This window comes from Rhinoraja longicauda, chromosome 21 (assembly GCF_053455715.1).
Source record: "Rhinoraja longicauda isolate Sanriku21f chromosome 21, sRhiLon1.1, whole genome shotgun sequence".
NCBI classification, from domain to species: domain Eukaryota; kingdom Metazoa; phylum Chordata; class Chondrichthyes; order Rajiformes; family Arhynchobatidae; genus Rhinoraja; species Rhinoraja longicauda.
Window position 1 is genome coordinate 4,893,035 of NC_135973.1, and position 17,963 is coordinate 4,910,997.

The 17,963-nt window shown below is 39.8% G+C and overlaps 1 protein-coding gene across 2 annotated transcripts in view; it reads right to left on the reverse strand.

Moving 5' to 3' along the window:
• Window positions 1-17,963, reverse strand: part of smurf1 (SMAD specific E3 ubiquitin protein ligase 1) — a 70,646-nt gene that overhangs the window by 26,988 nt on the left and 25,695 nt on the right. For both annotated transcript variants that reach the window (XM_078417637.1, XM_078417635.1), the window contains exons 2-3: window positions 7,399-7,437; window positions 1,176-1,284 (exon numbers count right to left, since the gene is read on the reverse strand). In XM_078417637.1, coding sequence (XP_078273763.1) covers window positions 1,176-1,284; window positions 7,399-7,437 — 148 coding nt within the window. The remainder of the gene's footprint in view (window positions 1-1,175; window positions 1,285-7,398; window positions 7,438-17,963) is intronic.

Consider the following 17,963-nt stretch of genomic DNA (forward strand, 5'->3'; position numbering starts at 1 on the left):
CTGGATGGATAGGCAACGCTTCGCATTGGGTCTCCTCTCAGGACTTACGAACCCTTCTAGGAAAAGAGTAGGTAGACTAAATTGGATTGAGGTACAAGTTTTTTAAAAAGCAAGATGACCCCTCAAGTCTGCACTGCTATACACATTTTTTACCTGATCTCCATTAACTCTCAAATCTTTACCATCCAAGAAATGATCAAGTTCAGCTTTGAATATAATCAACAGTCAAGTATCCACAACCTTCTAAAAGAGAATTTCAAAGATTAAGAAATATCTCATCTCAATCTTGTTTATGCATGCTAACTTTCTCACAAATCGGCACCCCAAAACTCCTGTGACCTAGTGATTCATTTTAAGAGGAAGGAGAGCTGCCATAACCTGAATGGCAGAAAGCCAACATAGGTGGCAGAGAAGAGAATACACAACATAAGAGCACAAATGTATGGTCAAGATTATTCAAAATTGCCTACAATATTCCTGACTTTAAAACCCATGACTCAGAGTCCAAAACCAAGGGAGTAATCCAAACGAGCTAGTTCCCATCTACACTATCGCTTCGCCACAAATTTCAGGAAGAACATCAAGTCGTACGACAACTGCTGGAGAGTCACCACAATAGTGCCAAAAATGAAGGACTTTAGTCGTGTGGACATTTAGGAGAAAATGGCATTGTTCTTAGGAGAGAGAATACCAAGACAAAATACCCAATCATGATGGTTTCAGCAAGTAAATAATGAGAAATAGCTTCCAGTGGCAGAGAGGTCAGCAACCAGAGGTTAGAGGATAGTTAAGGTAAATAAACAATTGAGGCAGCGATGAAATGAGCAAGAAAGAATTTGCAGGAATAACGATCCAGAAATTTTTTAAAGGACGACAGAAGCAGATACAATAATAAATTTGAAATAGAACTGGATAAATAACAAAAAGAGAAAAGGAGGTAATAGTTCTTTCAAAGGCATTGATTGAATGGACACATTGTTCAGGACCTCCGAGTTGAAAGAACATTTGCAGAAGTTCCAAATGTACAGATACAAATCATAATTTCCTGAAAATTCAAGAACTATAAATAATTAAACTGCACAAATTTAGATGTCCTTTAAAGTGTCATGAATTTGCCTCAAAAATTCCATTGATCTTCAGAAATAAAATGTTAGCTCAGATTAAATTATACTCACAAGTCATAGTGTTGGTTCCATTTTGGATCAAGTGTGTTTTTTACCGTGTCTGTCGAGTGACACTGCCCAGAGCCATCAACAATAATTTTAGCAAAAGGGTCAGGTAATCCTATGCAAGGCAAAACAAACCTTCATTAATATCTGAACAAATTTCTTTTCAGATTTAAAAAAATGATCAAGCTATACTTTAAAAATATTTCAAACTCTATTCCTGACTGAAATCCATGAAAGATGAAGTCTATCTTGAGAGAAATAATATGATTTTTATTTCAATATTACAAACTCCTAATAAAATATTATAACTGTTATCTCTTAACTCTCAGAGAACTGCAGTTGGTGGTTTACCAAAAAAGACAAAGTGCTAAAGTCAATCAGCAGGCAAGGCAGCAATTCTGAAGAATATGGAGAATCTGAAGAAGGATCACAATCAAAAATGTCGTCTATCCGTGTTCTATTTGTTTGTTTACTTTATTGACACATGTACAGAGTACAGTGAAAAGCTTTTATTGCGTGCTATCCAGTCAGCAGAAAAACAATTGATTACAATTGAGCCATTCACAGTGTATAGAGTAACTCAACGGGACAGGCAGCATCTCACTTTAGAAGAGTCTCGACCCGAAATGTCACCCATTCCCTTCTGGAGGGAGTTTGTTTGTTTCGTTTATTGTCATGTGTACCGAAGTACAGTGAAAAGCTTTTGTTGCATGTTATCCAGTCAGCAGAATGACAATACATGATGACAGTTGAGCCATTTACAGATTCCCCACAGATGCTGCCTGACCTGCTGAGTTACTGCAGCACTGTCTTTTTTATCTCTTAAATACTTAATTGATAAATTAATAGATTTTGCTTATAGCGATGAAAGGTTTTGAGAGAAATAAAAAGAGAAAATGTCCACATGTGGGGAGGTATATCAGTGTAGGTCATACTATAAGTAAGAAAGTAAGTCAGAAATCAAGTTGGGAACTCAGAAGAAACTTAATTGACAAAGAAGCAGCAGCAGCAGCAGCAGCAAGCAGCACCAAGCTGTGTTGCTTGGGAAGTAGTGTGTGGGGATTGTGTGGGGATAGTAAGGAGTAAGACCTGTGTGATCTCCCGGACAAGTTTCGATCGCCTAGCTTGGGGTCGGAGAGGAATTTCCCGGATTTTTTCCCAAATTAGCCTGGGTTTTTTATCCGGTTTTTCGCCTCTCCCAGGAGATCACTCAGTTCTTTTGGGTGGGCGGTTGGAGCGGTTGGAGTAGCGGCCGGGCGGTAGGTTTAGTAACCGAGCACGGGGCTTTGTTTAGAGAGTATGAGTGCCAGGGCAGTTTTTTGTACTGGGTGTCGGATGTGGGGAATCTGGGAGTCTGATAGTCTTCCAGACATCCACATCTGCACCAGGTGCGACGAGATGGAGCTCCTAAGGGACCGTATTAGGAACCTGGAGCGGCAGATTGATGACCTCCGTCTGGTCAGGGAGAGTGAGGAGGTTATAGATAGGAGTTACAGAGAGGTGGTCACTCCTAGACCACGGGAGGTAGACAAGTGGGTCACTGTTAGGGGGGGCAAGGATCAGAGGCAGGGACTAGGGAGTACCCCGGTGGCTGTACCCCTTGGAAATAAGTACTCCTGTTTAAGTACTGTTGGGGGGGACAGCCTACCTGGGGGCAGCGACGGTGCCTGGGCCTCTGGCAAGGAGTCCGGCACTGTTGCTCAGAAGGGTAGGGAAAGGAAGAGGAGAGCGATAGTAATAGGGGACTCTATAGTGAGGGGGTCAGATAGGCGTTTCTGTGGACGCAGTCGGGAGACCCGGATGGTGGTTTGCCTCCCTGGTGCCGGTGTCCGGGATGTGTCTGAGCGTGTCCAGGATATCCTGAAAGGGGAGGGAGAGGAGCCAGAGGTCGTGGTACATATAGGTACCAACAATATAGGTAGGATAAGGGAAGAGGTCCTGAAAGGAGAATTTAGGGGGCTAGGAAGAGAGTTTAAAAAAAGGACTTCCAAAGTAATAATCTCAGGCTTACTGCCTGTGCCACGCGATAGTGAGAACAGGAATGGAGTGAGGTGGAGGATAAATAAGTGGCTGAGGAACTGGTGCAGGGAGCAGGGTTTCAAGTTTCTGGATCATTGGGACCTCTTCTGGGGGAAGTATGACCTGTACAAAAAGGACGGGTTGCATCTGAACCTGAGGGGAACCAATATCCTGGCGGGGAGATTTGCTAAAATAATTGCGGAGACTTTAAACTAGTACGGTTGGGGGGAGGGACTCAAACACAGATAGCTAACAGGCAGTGTGTGAGGCAGGAGGCAGAAAAGGGAAACACTCAGACCCAATATGTAGGAGAGAAAGAAGGGAAAAGAAATAAACTGAGAATAAGAAATGATGGGTCCCTTAAATGTGTATATTTTAATGCTAGGAGCATTGTAAGACAGGTGGATGAGCTTAGAGCCTGGATTGACATCTGGAAGTATGATGTTGTGGCGATCAGTGAAACATGGTTGCAGGAGGGTTGCGATTGGCAATTAAATATTCCAGGATTTCATTGTTTCAGATGTGATAGAATCGGAGGGGCAAGAGGTGGGGGTGTTGCATTGCTTGTCAGGGAGGATATCACAGCAGTGCTTTGGCAGGACAGACTAGAAGGTTCGATTAGGGAGGCTGTTTGGGTGGAACTCAGAAATGAGAAAGGTTTAGCAACACTTATAGGGGTGTATTATAGACCGCCAAATAGGGAACGAGAATTGGAAGAGCAAATATGTAAGGAGATAGCAGATATTAGTAGTAAGCACAGAGTGGTGATTGTGGGTGATTTCAATTTTCCGTATATAGACTGGGAATCGCATTCTGTTAAAGGGCTGGATGGTTTGGAGTTTGTAAAATGTGTGCAGGATAGTTTTTTGCAGCAATACGTAGAGGTACCTACCAGAGAAGGGGCAGTGTTGGACCTCCTGTTAGGAAATGAGATGGGTCAGGTGACGGAGGTATGTGTTGAGGAGCACTTTGGGTCTATTGATCACAATGCCATTAGTTTTAATATCATTATGGAGAAGGTCAAATCTAGACCAAGGGTTGAGATTTTGGATTGGAGAAAGGCTAATTTTGAGGAGATGAGAAAGGATTTAAAAGGAGTGAAATGGAAATTTTTGTTTTATGAAAAGGATATAATAGAGAAATGGAGGATATTTAAAGGTGAAATTTTGAGAGTACAGAGTCTTTATGTCCCTGTTCGGTGGAAAGGAAAGAATAATAATTTGAAAGAGCCGTGGTTTTCCAGGGAAATTGGACACTTGGTTCGGAAAAAGAGGGAGATATACAATAAATACAAGCGGCAGGGAGTAAATGAGGTTCTTGAGGAATATAAAGAATGTAAAAGGAATCTTAAGAAGGAATTTAGAAAAGCGAAAAAAAGATATGAGGCTGCTTTGGCAAGTAATGTAAAAGTAAACCCCAAGGGGTTCTACAGATATGTCAATTGCAAAAGGATAGTGAGGGATAAAATTGGTCCATTAGAGAGTCAGAGTGGTCAGCTATGTGCTGAGCCGGAAGAAATGGGGGAGATATTAAACAATTTCTTTTCTTCGGTATTTACCGAGGAGAAGGATATTGAATTATGTGAGGTAAGCGAAACAAGTAGAGTAGTGATGGAAATTAGGAGGATTAAAGAAGAGGAGGTACGGACACTTTTGAAAAATATAAAAGTGGATAAGTCCCCAGGTCCTGATAGGATATTCCCTAGGACATTGAGGGAAGTTAGTGCAGAAATAGCAGGGGCTATGACGGAAATATTTCAAACGTCATTAGAAACGGGGATGGTGCCGGAAGATTGGCGCATTGCGCATGTTGTGCCCTTGTTTAAAAAAGGTTCTAAAAGTAAACCTAGCAATTATAGACCTATTAGTTTGACGTCTGTGGTGGGAAAATTAATGGAAAAGATACTTAGGGACAATATATATAATTATTTGGATAATCAAGGCCTGATTAGAAACAGTCAACATGGATTTGTGCCTGGAAGGTCATGTTTGACTAATCTTCTTGAATTTTTTGAAGAGGTTACCAGGGAAATTGATAAGGGCAAGGCTGTGGATGTTGTCTATATGGACTTCAGTAAGGCATTTGACAAGGTTCCACATGGAAGGTTGATTAAGAAGGTTAAATCGTTGGGTATTAATAGTGAGGTTGCAAGATGGATTCAACAATGGCTGAATGGGAGATACCAGAGGGTAACGGTTGACAATTGTATGTCAGGTTGGAGGACAGTGTCTAGTGGAGTACCCCAAGGATCTGTGTTGGGTCCACTGTTGTTTGTCATTTACATTAATGATCTGGATGATGGTGTGGCAAATTGGATTAGTAAATATGCAGATGATACTAAGATAGGTGGAGTAGTTGATAGTGAGGTAGATTTTCAAAGTCTACAGAGAGACTTGGGCCTTTTGGAAGGGTGGGCTGAAAGATGGCAGATGGAGTTTAATGCTGATAAGTGTGAGGTGCTGCATTTTGGTAGGACAAATCAAAATAGGACGTACAGGGTAAATGGTAGGGAATTGAGGAATGCAGTGGAACAGAGGGATCTGGGAATAACTGTGCATTGTTCCTTGAAGGTGGAATCTCATGTGGATAGGGTGGTGAAGAAGGCGTTTGGTATGCTTGCCTTTATAAATCAGAGCATCGAGTATAGAAGTTGGGATGTAATGTTAAAATTGTACAGGGCATTGGTGAGGCCGAATCTGGAGTATGGTGTGCAGTTCTGGTCGCCAAATTATAGGAAGGATGTCGACAAAATGGAGAGGGTACAGAGGAGATTTACTAGAATGTTGCCTGGGTTTCAGCACTTAGGCTACAGAGAGAGGTTGAACAGGTTGGGTCTTTATTCTTTGGAGCGTAGAAGGTTGAGGGGGGACTTGATAGAGGTTTTTAAAATTTTGAGAGGGACGGACAGAGTTGAAGTGGGTAGGCTTTTCCCTTTGAGAGTGGGGAAGATTCCAACAAGGGGACATAGCTTCAGAATTGAGGGACAAAGGTTTAGGGGTAACATGAGGGGGAACTTCTTTACTCAGAGGGTTGTGGCTGTATGGAATGGGCTTCCGGTGGAAGTGGTGGAGGCTGGCTCGATTTTATTATTTAAGAGTAAATTGGATAGGTATATGGATAGGAGGGGATTAGAGGGTTATGGTCTGAGTGCAGGTAGATGAGACTAGGTCAAGGAGAATGGTCGGCGTGGACTGGTAGGGCCGGACAGGCCTGTTTCCATGCTGTAGTTGTTATATGTTATGTTATAATAGCCTGACTGTGGGATTTGCTTCCGCAAAGTGGTTGAAACTAACAGTGCATTTAAATGCTAAAATGTATTTAAGGGATGATTCAACAAGCATGTGAGAGAAAGGGGAATAGTGAACTATGCCTCTGAATTTGGATGAGAAAATAAAGGAGGATGCGTAAATGGAGCATAAATGCCTGATGAGCCAAATAGCCATGTTCTGCACCATCTATCCAAAGTAATCGGACACCAGTCACAATGCAGCTGAATTGGATGCACCTGACCTTTTTGAGAGGTGTTTTCTGGATTTACCTCAGTTGCTCAGTGATCTTTGAAAGTCATTAGCATCCACACTAGAACAGATCTTTGGGATTGCATCCAATATCAAGGAACATTTAAGCCACACTCGCTAGAAGCATTTCCTATGGCTGCCACATTCATGTGACATATGAAAGGTGTATCATTTTTTCAAAGCCAGCATTGGTGCTGCGCCATTAGATGCCAGTAACCATGCAACGCATAAATAATGCAAGAACATAAAGCCTTTAGCCCCATACATCTGTTCTATGATGAAATATGATTACAGTTGATCTTTTCCCTTAATGGTATTTCCTGCACTAACAATTCCTTTAATACCCAAAGAATCTCTGTCTTGAGTGTACACAGCAATGGAGCCACTATGTTCATCGCAATTAGTATTGATGTGGACTTAATTTGATTTGAAACATTAATCTTTAAGCATACTAACCTTTGATGAGAGTTCTGCATAAGACCTAAGCAGAATACACCAGATTTGGAGCAATGGTTCAATTTGTTTAAAAAAAAGTGATGATTGCCATTTTAAATTACAATACAGAACTGAGTAATAATCGTTCCTCAGCTGTTGCTGGGCGCAAAATTATTCTGGCCCCACTGTTTCCAGAATGGAGTAATCAAGCTTCTGTTCCTCAGAAATAAAATTATAGGCAATACAGTAATACTTACTGAAGAAATCTTTCTTGGCCAGATTTTTCGCGCACAACACTGAAAAACAAAAATATAGGATTGTTTCATATACTTCCTCTGAACACTCTCCCCTTTCCTAAAACATATGTCTCATAGACACCAACAACTTAATAATCCCTTTCTGATTAATTCATTTTCTATTAATTTGAACAATACATGACAAGTCTGAAGAAGGGTCTCGACCCGAAACGTCGCCCATTCCTTCTCTCCCGAGATGCTGCCTGACCTGCTGAGTTACTCCAGCATTTTGTGAATAAATACCGTCGATTTGTACCAGCATCTGCAGTTATTTTCTTATAATATATGACAAGTGGTTGTTATGAACAATATTTAAGTTAACACCAATTTAATTTTGTCATTCTGGACTTGCAGAAAATAATATTGTTTCACAAGAAACTGTACATGTGTTTAAAATTGGAGGTAATCTTGTAATACGAGTTTTAATTATTATGGAAGCAGGAGACAGAGGATGGCAATGAGAAGGCTCATCACTGGCCGGATGTGACCAGGGATTTGTACTGGGGGCTCAGTTTCTCACCATACTAGCTTTGTAGAGAAATATAGTTGTGCATGGGGTTTTAGGGGTTGGAGCAGACTTAATTTTAATCAGATTTAATTTTAATAGAGAAAAAGCTATTTCAACAATCTCTACTGGTGCAATACAACCGAATGACCTGAAATTTGCTCGCACTGCAGAACTGCATTTCACCTCCTGGTGTCACTAACACTCGACGCATTTAAAAACAAGAACTAAAACACACAAGGCTTTTAAACTGAGATATGCAAATTAAACTGAACATACACTCTAAGAATGGGTCACTTAAAAAAATTAAAACAGTAGGGCGATTCATTGTTAAATGCTGTGTAACCAACTAATTCAGAACACTACAAAACGTAATTGTTTGTTGATGGGAGTGGCATGCACAACGTTTACCCATATCAGCTCAAGGCTATATTGCTCTGATTTTAACAATGCTAATCCAAATGTAACATTGTGAATAAATCAGAAAGCCATTTTCCAAGTCCTCAAAACTAGAATCCATAAAATGTAATTAAAAAGACACAAGGAACTGCAGATGCTGGAATCTTGATTAAAACACTAAGTGCTGGAGGAACTCAGCGGATCAGGTAGAATCTATGAAGAGCACAGACAGGCACCATTTCGGATCAGGATCCTTCATTAGTCTGAAGAAATGTCCCGACTCAAAACGTTGTCTGCCCATTCCTTCACAAATCAAATTTAGAACTGTGCTGCATGTTTTTTTATATATACCAACATTTCAAGAAAACTTCATATCAAAGTGGTTTGGTGTATCCTTCAGTCATGAAATGTACTGCGAAAATCTAAATTATTTTATAGGTTTATAAAAATTTAATTCTCAGATGATTGTATTTTTACTTAGAAGAAAGCCATTAGCAGGCCTTAACAGTGTAATTTAGGCATTAAAACAGGACATTTTACAAATACATCTGCATGGGATTTCATGCAGTGCTGTAAAACACACATGTACGCATTAAATAAATAGAAAATTTCACTTAGTTGTGATCTTTACTATCTCTCTCATTTATTACAGAAATAACATATTTACAAAGTGCCTTTTATGGAATGTCCCAAATTGCTTTAAAATTACTTTTTTTAATGTTGTGACTATTATTCTATATGAAAGAAGATGGCCTATTTGGACAGTGCACTAATGTGATTATCCTCAAAATAATCTGTCCTAAAGCTTAATAATTGCCCTATAAACTAGAGACAAACTTCTTTGCCTTAAAATAGAGATCCAAAACAGGGCCTCAGTTTAAAAGTTCTCTTTTCTGAAAGACATCACCTCCCATGGTGCCACGCAAGCTCCTCTGCACTGGATAGCAGTATGCAATGTACTCACTTTTCAGGAGTCATACAAACATAAAGTGTTGTATCTAGGCAACTGAATAGTCACTTCTGCAAGGTCGCTACTATTCAAAGAAATTTGATGCTGGACATCTGAAATAAAAGTAAAGATGACCTTTCTCTACCTGAAACATTAACTCTGTTTCCCTTCCAGCAGATGCAGCCTGACCTGCTATGTATTTCCAGTATTTTATGTTTTTAATCAATGATATTCAGCGTGAAATTGTAATGGATGAATCCTGTCTGATTAACTGCAGTCTAAAACTTATTTATTGAAAATATAAAAGGTTTACATCCTGGGTGACAAACAATCAGTACTTCTCTGCAGTCAAATTATTTAATTTGGTGTCTCATTTTTTTGTGGAAATTGGAAAAATGACGAAATCCAAGATTATGCTGTGGTTATTAATTAAAATAATTATTTTTACACCTAATATTCTACTTTGAATGCATTTTTGGTTGATAACTTCACACTTGTCAACTTTGCAACCCATTCCTTCCCATTCAATTAATAACATTCCTATGTAAATTAATGCATCCAATACACTGCTTTATAAAGGTCTATCTTTGCATTATTAGCAATTTAGGATATCTGGCTCTCTATACCATTTACCGAGTCATTAATAAATAGTGAATAGTCGAGATGTCAGAGATGTCACTGGTCACATTTCGGGATTTTGAGCACCTGCAAGTTGTCACTGGTTATGTCTTACTATTTTGAACATCTGCCAATATCTCCATTTGCCTCCTGCCCCATAGTAATCACCCAATAGATGCCAAGTGTTAACTGTAAATAGCAGCCTCTTACAGAGGAAATCAATACAACAGTAACTTCTTTGTACTGTACTGCAGTCATTCTTCAAAAAAAATTACTTGAAATTGGCAGTCACAATAATATCAATTCCGCCGCTTCCTAATTACCCAAGAACTCAGTTCTTGGCTGTGTACACTGCCGATGCAATAATTAGCCAGAGTGGAGATGAATAGGAAATTCCTCTGCCAATCAAGTTTAGTGGCCACGTTGCTCTCAGAGATTAACATAGATTTTATGTAGATGATTTGTATCAAACTAAACTCTGCATATGCAATTATTTTGTCCTAGAGAAATTGTGTTGCTTTTATTGGGAGAGAGTGCTACTACTGCAATTCCTCCACCTTGAAAAACATTTCTCTCCACGTTTCTCTTCTCACCTTTCTAAAGAATTTCTTGGAAATGGAAAGATCAAAATCATAGTACAGACATTTGCATTATTTCCATTTACTCTTTTAAAAGTTGCAGAACAAAATCATCTGCTCCACTTTTCCAGTTCAATTATTTTTGTTGTTGCCATTGCTTTTGACACACCCTGGCACCCAAATGAACATTAGTTTCAGATGTTCAGATCAATGGCAGTGCACAACAGCAGAAGAGAAAGTGGTCAAGAGAAAGACTCCATAATTCCACAAAGCAATATATTGCTGCAGGTGCAATAGTTATATCTAAATACAGAACAGCAGATGTAAAAAGACAACAAAATATTCCCACTCTGCTCAGCAATTAAATCAGAGGAATTAAACTCTGATTAATGGCCCTGGGGTGATCAAGGAATACCAGCAGCAATACCAGGAGAAGAAATGTTAGCACTTTAGGCAATAGCATAAATCTGAGAGTTCAAATCTGGAGCCATGTTTAGGATAAGTAAGGATTTATGAAACCATACAACATTCAAAAACTGAAACTCCAACTGTAACTTAGACTGGTAGTCTGAAAGAATTAAGAGTCAGAGCCTCTTTTGAAAAAGCAGTTGGTTTGAAAATGAAGGTGGGTCTCATGGATAAAATAAACCCATGAAGTCATGAGAAGAGGCAAGAGAAACCCGAGTGGAGTGGGGAGGTTGCCGGGGAATATTGGACTTCATGAGCCAGGTACAGTAAGTAGGGAGGCAGGAAACACAGCTGTGAAGATGTTTTCAATCTTAATGTCTCAGAGGAAAATATATCTGGTTGACAAAAAAAGTCTAGTCATCACCATTCTCTTAAAATAATCCTGGAGATATGAAAAATTGTGATGCAAGTCCTTAAGAATGATGATATATACATAACTGACAAACAGCTAGTTTGACATGTGTATGTCTGCATCTGAGAATCAGGATAGAATCCATATCAGAAGAAATATTCAAGGTGATGGCAGCTGATGGTTAATTTAACTTTGTGAAGATTGAAGCACAGCCAAACTCAAAACAGCCCTACATTAATGATTTCACCATTGAACACGAAGCATATGTAATCAGGATGAACGTGACTGTGACAAATCAAGTTTTAGGGTGTAATTGTTCTGTTGGAATTTTGAAAACTGGCTCATGACTAATTTTGGAGTTTGGGTCAATATTAGTATGTGTGTTATGGCTTAAGACGAGCTTGTTGATTCTTGGGGTAGGTCTTTTGTAATACAAAAATGACATTATTTATAGTTAGTAGCATACTGCTTTCCCAAGGTAGACACAAAATGCTGGTTTAACTCAGCAGGCCAGGCAGCATCTCTGGAGAGAAGGAATGGGTGATGTTTCGGGTTGAGACCCTTCTTCAGACTGATCAGCTGTTACTCCAGCATTCTGTGCCTACCTTTGATTTAAACTAGCATCTGCAGTTCTTTCCTACTGTTTTCCCAAGGTTGCTTCTCTCAAATTCTCCCTCTCTCCTCCTCCCAAATTCCACCACTCACCTACACACCGGGGGAAATTTAAAATGGCAAATTAATCTACCAAGCTGCACATCTTCGTGATATGTTAAGAAACTAGAGCATTGAGAGAAAACACAAGCAGTCACAGGGGGAACATGCCATCTCCACACAGATAGCATTGAAAGTCAGGACTTAACTCAGGATACTGATGCGCTGTAGCAGGAGCCTGCCAGCTCTGCCACTGTGCTGCTACTTAATATAGTGTAAACAAAATAATTGGTTGAGTGCTCATCAGTGGACAACCCTTGGATCCAGCATTCCTGCTTTAAAATATGTTGTATTATCACAAGTCTATATTAAGCATTATGATTTCAGTGCTTCGTGTTTACAGTGAGAATTGTGGTAGATTCATTGGTCAATAATGAGTGCTTGGCTTTTTCCAAGAAAATTCAAAATAAGTAATTGTTCATTAGCAGCAAATGCAATGCGGTGTCTATTGAAGAGTGGATGAAGAATGCCTTCGAGAATATTTATGCACCGAATAAGACAGAGAAAACACTTCTTCATAATTTTCATCCATAAAATTTATGATGGCTAACCATCGCAAAACTAGAGAGCCAGAAAACTTTATAGCACTGTCACAACAACTGTATCTCAATGTATAAAAATATTCTTCACTGATGCTATTCAGATCTTATATGGGCACGAATAATTCGAACTGGCATTAAGGTTAAGCGTAGTCACTTTTATTTGTCCACATTAAGATAATATATGTTAATAATCAATGGTTATCAATACAGAGACAGATTTTGGCTACATTATCCAATTTTTGTGTTGAGTAGGCAGATTGGATAGCAATGAGGTTTGTCATGAACATACTCCTAGAATGAATCCTGCTGAGGATTAGCATCTATTCCACAAGACTGAAGAGTATGAAGGTTCCTTCTGAAAGACTTATTAGACTGTCACTTTATTCTCCACTACAAAATCAGCATTTCTGCTGCTTACATACATGAAGCTTTCTGACGAAAATAAGTCTCACTTTGTAAAACACGTTTAATGCAGACAGTCGATTGCACGAATATGCTTCCTATTTGTTAATGGTCAGAAGCAGCTTAGGTCCAGACTACACTTCAGATACCTCAGCATTTTAAAATGGAACCTTTGCCTTACCCTTTCATCCCAGTATTCCTCTCAGCTGCCTTGTTCATTTTCTTTTCTGCATTGCCTTAAATATGTTAAATTCCCTTTTTATCTGAACAAACAAGATTTTATGTAACTTCCATATCCTTACATAACTACTGGATGCCATTATTTTGAACTTAGTTTATGCTTTCACATCTGCCTTCATTAGAATTCTAATGCACAATAAGAGCTTAAACAGAATTAAAAATTAAAATGCCAGTTGAGAAATGACCTTTTCTGACCAAATTTGTGTACTATGCTTCTATTTAAATATTCATCTGAACTATTGTTGTCCAGGCTGAACTTTATACACTTTATGCATTTGGTGTAGTTAATTTGTTAAAAATATTGTCTTTATAGTTTTTTTTATAGTTCTTTGCAATCGCTACTCTGTCATCTCCCTTGAAAGAAATTTATTAAGTTCGACAAACATTAAAACAATTTTCTATGGCAACGTCAAGATGTATATGATGTGTTTAATTCCACGCCAATCCTTAATGTATAGACCTCTTGTTTTGTAGGAGTGAAAATACCCAAAGGGATTTGGTGCCCTTGCTATTCAATTTATGTGCTCTAGTCATATAAACGGAAACTGAGGGGTAATGGAAAAGGGATAAGAATGGATGACACTTTTTCTTTAAATAATAATTAATTAGCTTTAAAATTCAATCTAAAGTCATCTAGTTGCATTTTGTGATAACAAGTGGTCAATGCAATCAAAACAATAGAACATTAAAATTTTATGTACCTCTAAAACAGGAAGAAGTAGTTAGTGAGAGCTTAGTTTATTGTTCTGCAGGTTTTTGATCTTGTTGCCTTTTATAAGCAAACAACATGCATTTGAGAGAAAACAATAGAAAAGACAGAGTCGGAAGGGGCGTTATTGAAGCATGATGGTGTTCTTAGCCCCTTCACACACACTCTTGGATGAACAAGGTGGGATTGGGTGAAGGTCTACAGACAAGACTGAATACAGGTATTGGCTAAATTGCTCAGACATTTGATTATATGAAGGCCATATGGTTAAAAGGATGGCTTGTGGATAAATGGTAGGGCCAGATACTATGATTTGAAGCTTAATTGTGGCTATAGCCATAAGGGGCTTCTTTGTCTACAGCACCATATGATATCAACCACAGTCTCAACACAGAAAAAATAATAAAACAGACAGAAAGAGAAAAAAGAAAGAGATGCAGTGAAGAAAATTAACACGGGAGAATCCAGATCGGAGACATGAAAAATGTAACACCAAACCTTATAGAGACAAAGGGATCACCTAATTCTCCAAACTTCTCTGTGCAAAATGACAAGTCATTCATCAAAATTAAACTGGTGTTCTGAGACAAGAGCAACAAAGAGAGAACTATCCCTGGGTACTTTAAAATTATGAATATAAAAACACTGGGCAGGAAGGAAAAAATCAATTTAACGACCAGCATCCAAAGCAACTTTCAAAAATTTGTTTGCAAAATGTAAGAACTTATGAAAACACAAGGCAAAATTACTTTGGAAACCTCAATAAGCAGATACAGATGATCAGTGACCAAAAGCAAAACAAAACCAATAACAAAAGATTAACATTTGTACCACATGCTGTGGACATCCAAATGTCTCTCCAACTCCTCTGACCATCTTACTGAAAGCAGTGAAAGTTGAGGGAGTACAAGGACATTCTGTGGACATTTAAAAATGAAGACAATTTGAGTGAAAGTAGACACTACACTGGAGAATAACTGGTTTGGAACATTTATGCGGGAAAGATTAAAATATGACATAAAGATGTCAAACACTGAAGTTTGCTTTTATTTGCACTTTCTCCTCAACCACCAGGCTAACAGTGGGAAGCTGGTGGAACTGAGCTCTACAAAGCAGCCCAAACTTAGTGTTCTGTGGCATACATTTTGTTATAGAAAAAGTACTAAATCATGTTCACAAGAAAACAGTCCAAAGCAATTATTTTGCATTTATTTTCAAACCGATGTTAAATATATAGATCATTTAAAAACTAAAACGATTACATTTTCCAATAAAAGCTGCAAGCAGAATATTCAATTATATTTGAGAGTCAAATTCAGACCAGGCAAATAATCACAATGACCTTTATTATAAGCTGCAGCCAGACGTTACCATAGAAATAATATTCCAAAGCAATAATACAGGCTCTATTTTGAAATGGATGTTGAATGTGAATATCTCAACATTCAAATTTTGAAAAATATCTCAAAATTGTTAAAATTGAATTAAAATCAAACAATTTACAGAAAATTTTGAATATAACTAACAGAAAAAAAAGATTAAAAACACGAACTCTACCAAGCTAGTACAGGTGTCAGCAAGGCAGGAGAATGGGGTTAGGAGGGAGAGATAGATCAGCCATGATTGAAGCAGACTATAATATATTCCTTTATTCGTCCCACACCGGGGAAATTTAGTGTTACAGCAGCAAAGTGGATAGCAAGAGAGCAAGAGATCATTCAATATAAATAAAAGATACATAAATTGTCATCAGTTTTCTGTGTGTTCTTAGCGGTTATTATTGACTCGTCTGCTGGGAGCAGTGCTGGTTGTGCAGTCTCACAGCAGCGGGAAGGAAGGACCTCCTATATCTCTCCTTCACGCACTTGGGTTGAAGGAGTCTGTCACTGAAGGAGCGACTCAGTGCAGTGACAGTGTCCTGCATGGGGTGGGAGTCGTTGCCCAACAGCGATGTTAGTTTTGCTATCATCCTCCTCTCTCTCACCACCTGCACTGAGTCGAGGGGGCAACCCAAGACAGAGCTGGCCTTCCTGACCAGCTTGTCGAGTCTCTTCCCTTCCGCCGCTGAGATACTGCTGCTCCAGCAGACCACTCCATAGAAAATGGCTGATGCCACCACCGTGTTGTAGGTGGTCCTTAGGAGTGCCCCCTGTGCTCCAAAGGATCTGAGTCTCCTTAGCAGATAAAGTCTGCTCTGGCCCTTTCTGTATAGTGCATCGGTGTTTTCAGTCCAGTCCAGTTTATTGTTGAGGTAGACACCCAGGTACTTATAAGAATCTACCCTCTCGATGTCCATTCCTTGGATGTTCACGGGTGTCGGGGGGACCTGGCTGCGCCTGCGGAAATCTACCACCATCTCCCTGGTTTTCCCCACGTTGATCCGGAGGCAGTTTCGCTGGCACCAGTCCACAAACTCCTTGATCAGTTCTCTGTACGCCCTGTCCTCGTCGCCCGTGATGAGACCGACGATGGCAGAGTCGTCAGAGAACCTCTGTAGATAGGAGTCTGCGGAGCTGTGCGTGAAGTCCGCAGTGTACAGGGTGAACAAGAATGGCACTAGCACTGTTCCCTGCGGAACCCCAGTGCTGCAGACCACCCTGTCCGAGACCAGGTCCTTTGTCCTCACATACTGTGGTCGGTTGGTGAGGTAGTCCAGAATCCAGGATGTGAGGTGGTGATCCACTCCTGTGCGCTTCAGCTTGCCCCCCAGAAGCCCCGGCTGGATGGTATTGAATGCACTGGAGAAATCAAAGAACATGATTCTCAGTGCTATCCGGCCTGTCCAGGTGTGAAAGAGCTCTGTTCCGCAGGTAGATGATGGCGTCCTCCACCCCGATGCGAGTCTGGTAGGCGAACTGCAGCGGATCCATTGATGGTCTCACCAGGGGGCGGAGATGGGCGAGGACCAGACACTCCAGTGTCTTCATCAGGTGTGATGTCAGTGCCACTGGCCTGTAGCTGTTGAGTTCCTTCGGGTGCGGCGTCTTTGGTACCGGTACCACGCAGGATGTTTTCCACAACTGCGGAACTCTCCCTAGTTTCAGGCTCAGATTGAAGACATGCTCCATTATTCCGCACAGCTGGTCTGCACAGGACTTGAGGAGCCTCGAGCAGATGCCATCCAGCCGTCTTCTTCACATTGATCTTCCTGAGCTCATTTCTCACCTGGTCTGTGAGGAAAGACAGATTGGAGCACAGGGGCTGGGTGCTCAAGGGTGTGAGAGGAGGAGGGGGTGTGGTGTGGGGGGAGGAGGAGGGGGTGGTGGGGTTGGGGCAGGAGAAGCAGAAGCAGTGGGTGGTGACTGTGACCCAAGTGCTGTGTGGACTTGATGGGCCAAATGGCCTAGTTATGCTCCTATCACTTGAGCTTTTAGATGATTATGTGTTTACTTAATTATCTCACTTAGGGCCATTTCTCAACATTGAATAAATATCGCAGTCAAATCTACAACAAATCTAACTTGATAAAGACTCTGCCCCATAATTGCCCAGCAATTGGGCAGCTTCTCAACATCTCATGCACAAGTGACAAGATTATTTTGGGTAAAATAAAGTACCTCAAATTTTATCCTTCCATTTGATATTCTAGTCAAGTTTAAATTCAGAGTTATTCAACGGGCAAATGAATAACAATGCTATCCACTATATCAGTTTTCTTCAGAAATGGCCACATTGCCAGCTTGAATATTTGCAACTTACACCGAACCTAACAAGTGTTTACTTTAAACACCAACCTATCTGTTTTGTCAGAAATAAAATGTTTTAAAATTCCAATCTCGAACAATCCAAAAATACACGTCAAATATTTAAGTAAAACTCTTCAATAACATAACGATCAAACTTTAAAACAATGTTAATTTACAGCAAGACAAGGCAATGCAAACTCACTATGTATATATAACTATGATTTATACTTGAAAAATTTAGATTCCAATTTTTAAAAATCATACATTACTGTTGGTTCGGATGCGTTGCTGAATTATATTTACTTGTTAAATATTTGTTGCGCTGATCAAGTACAGAGGCATAATTCATCACAACTTGATGAATTTT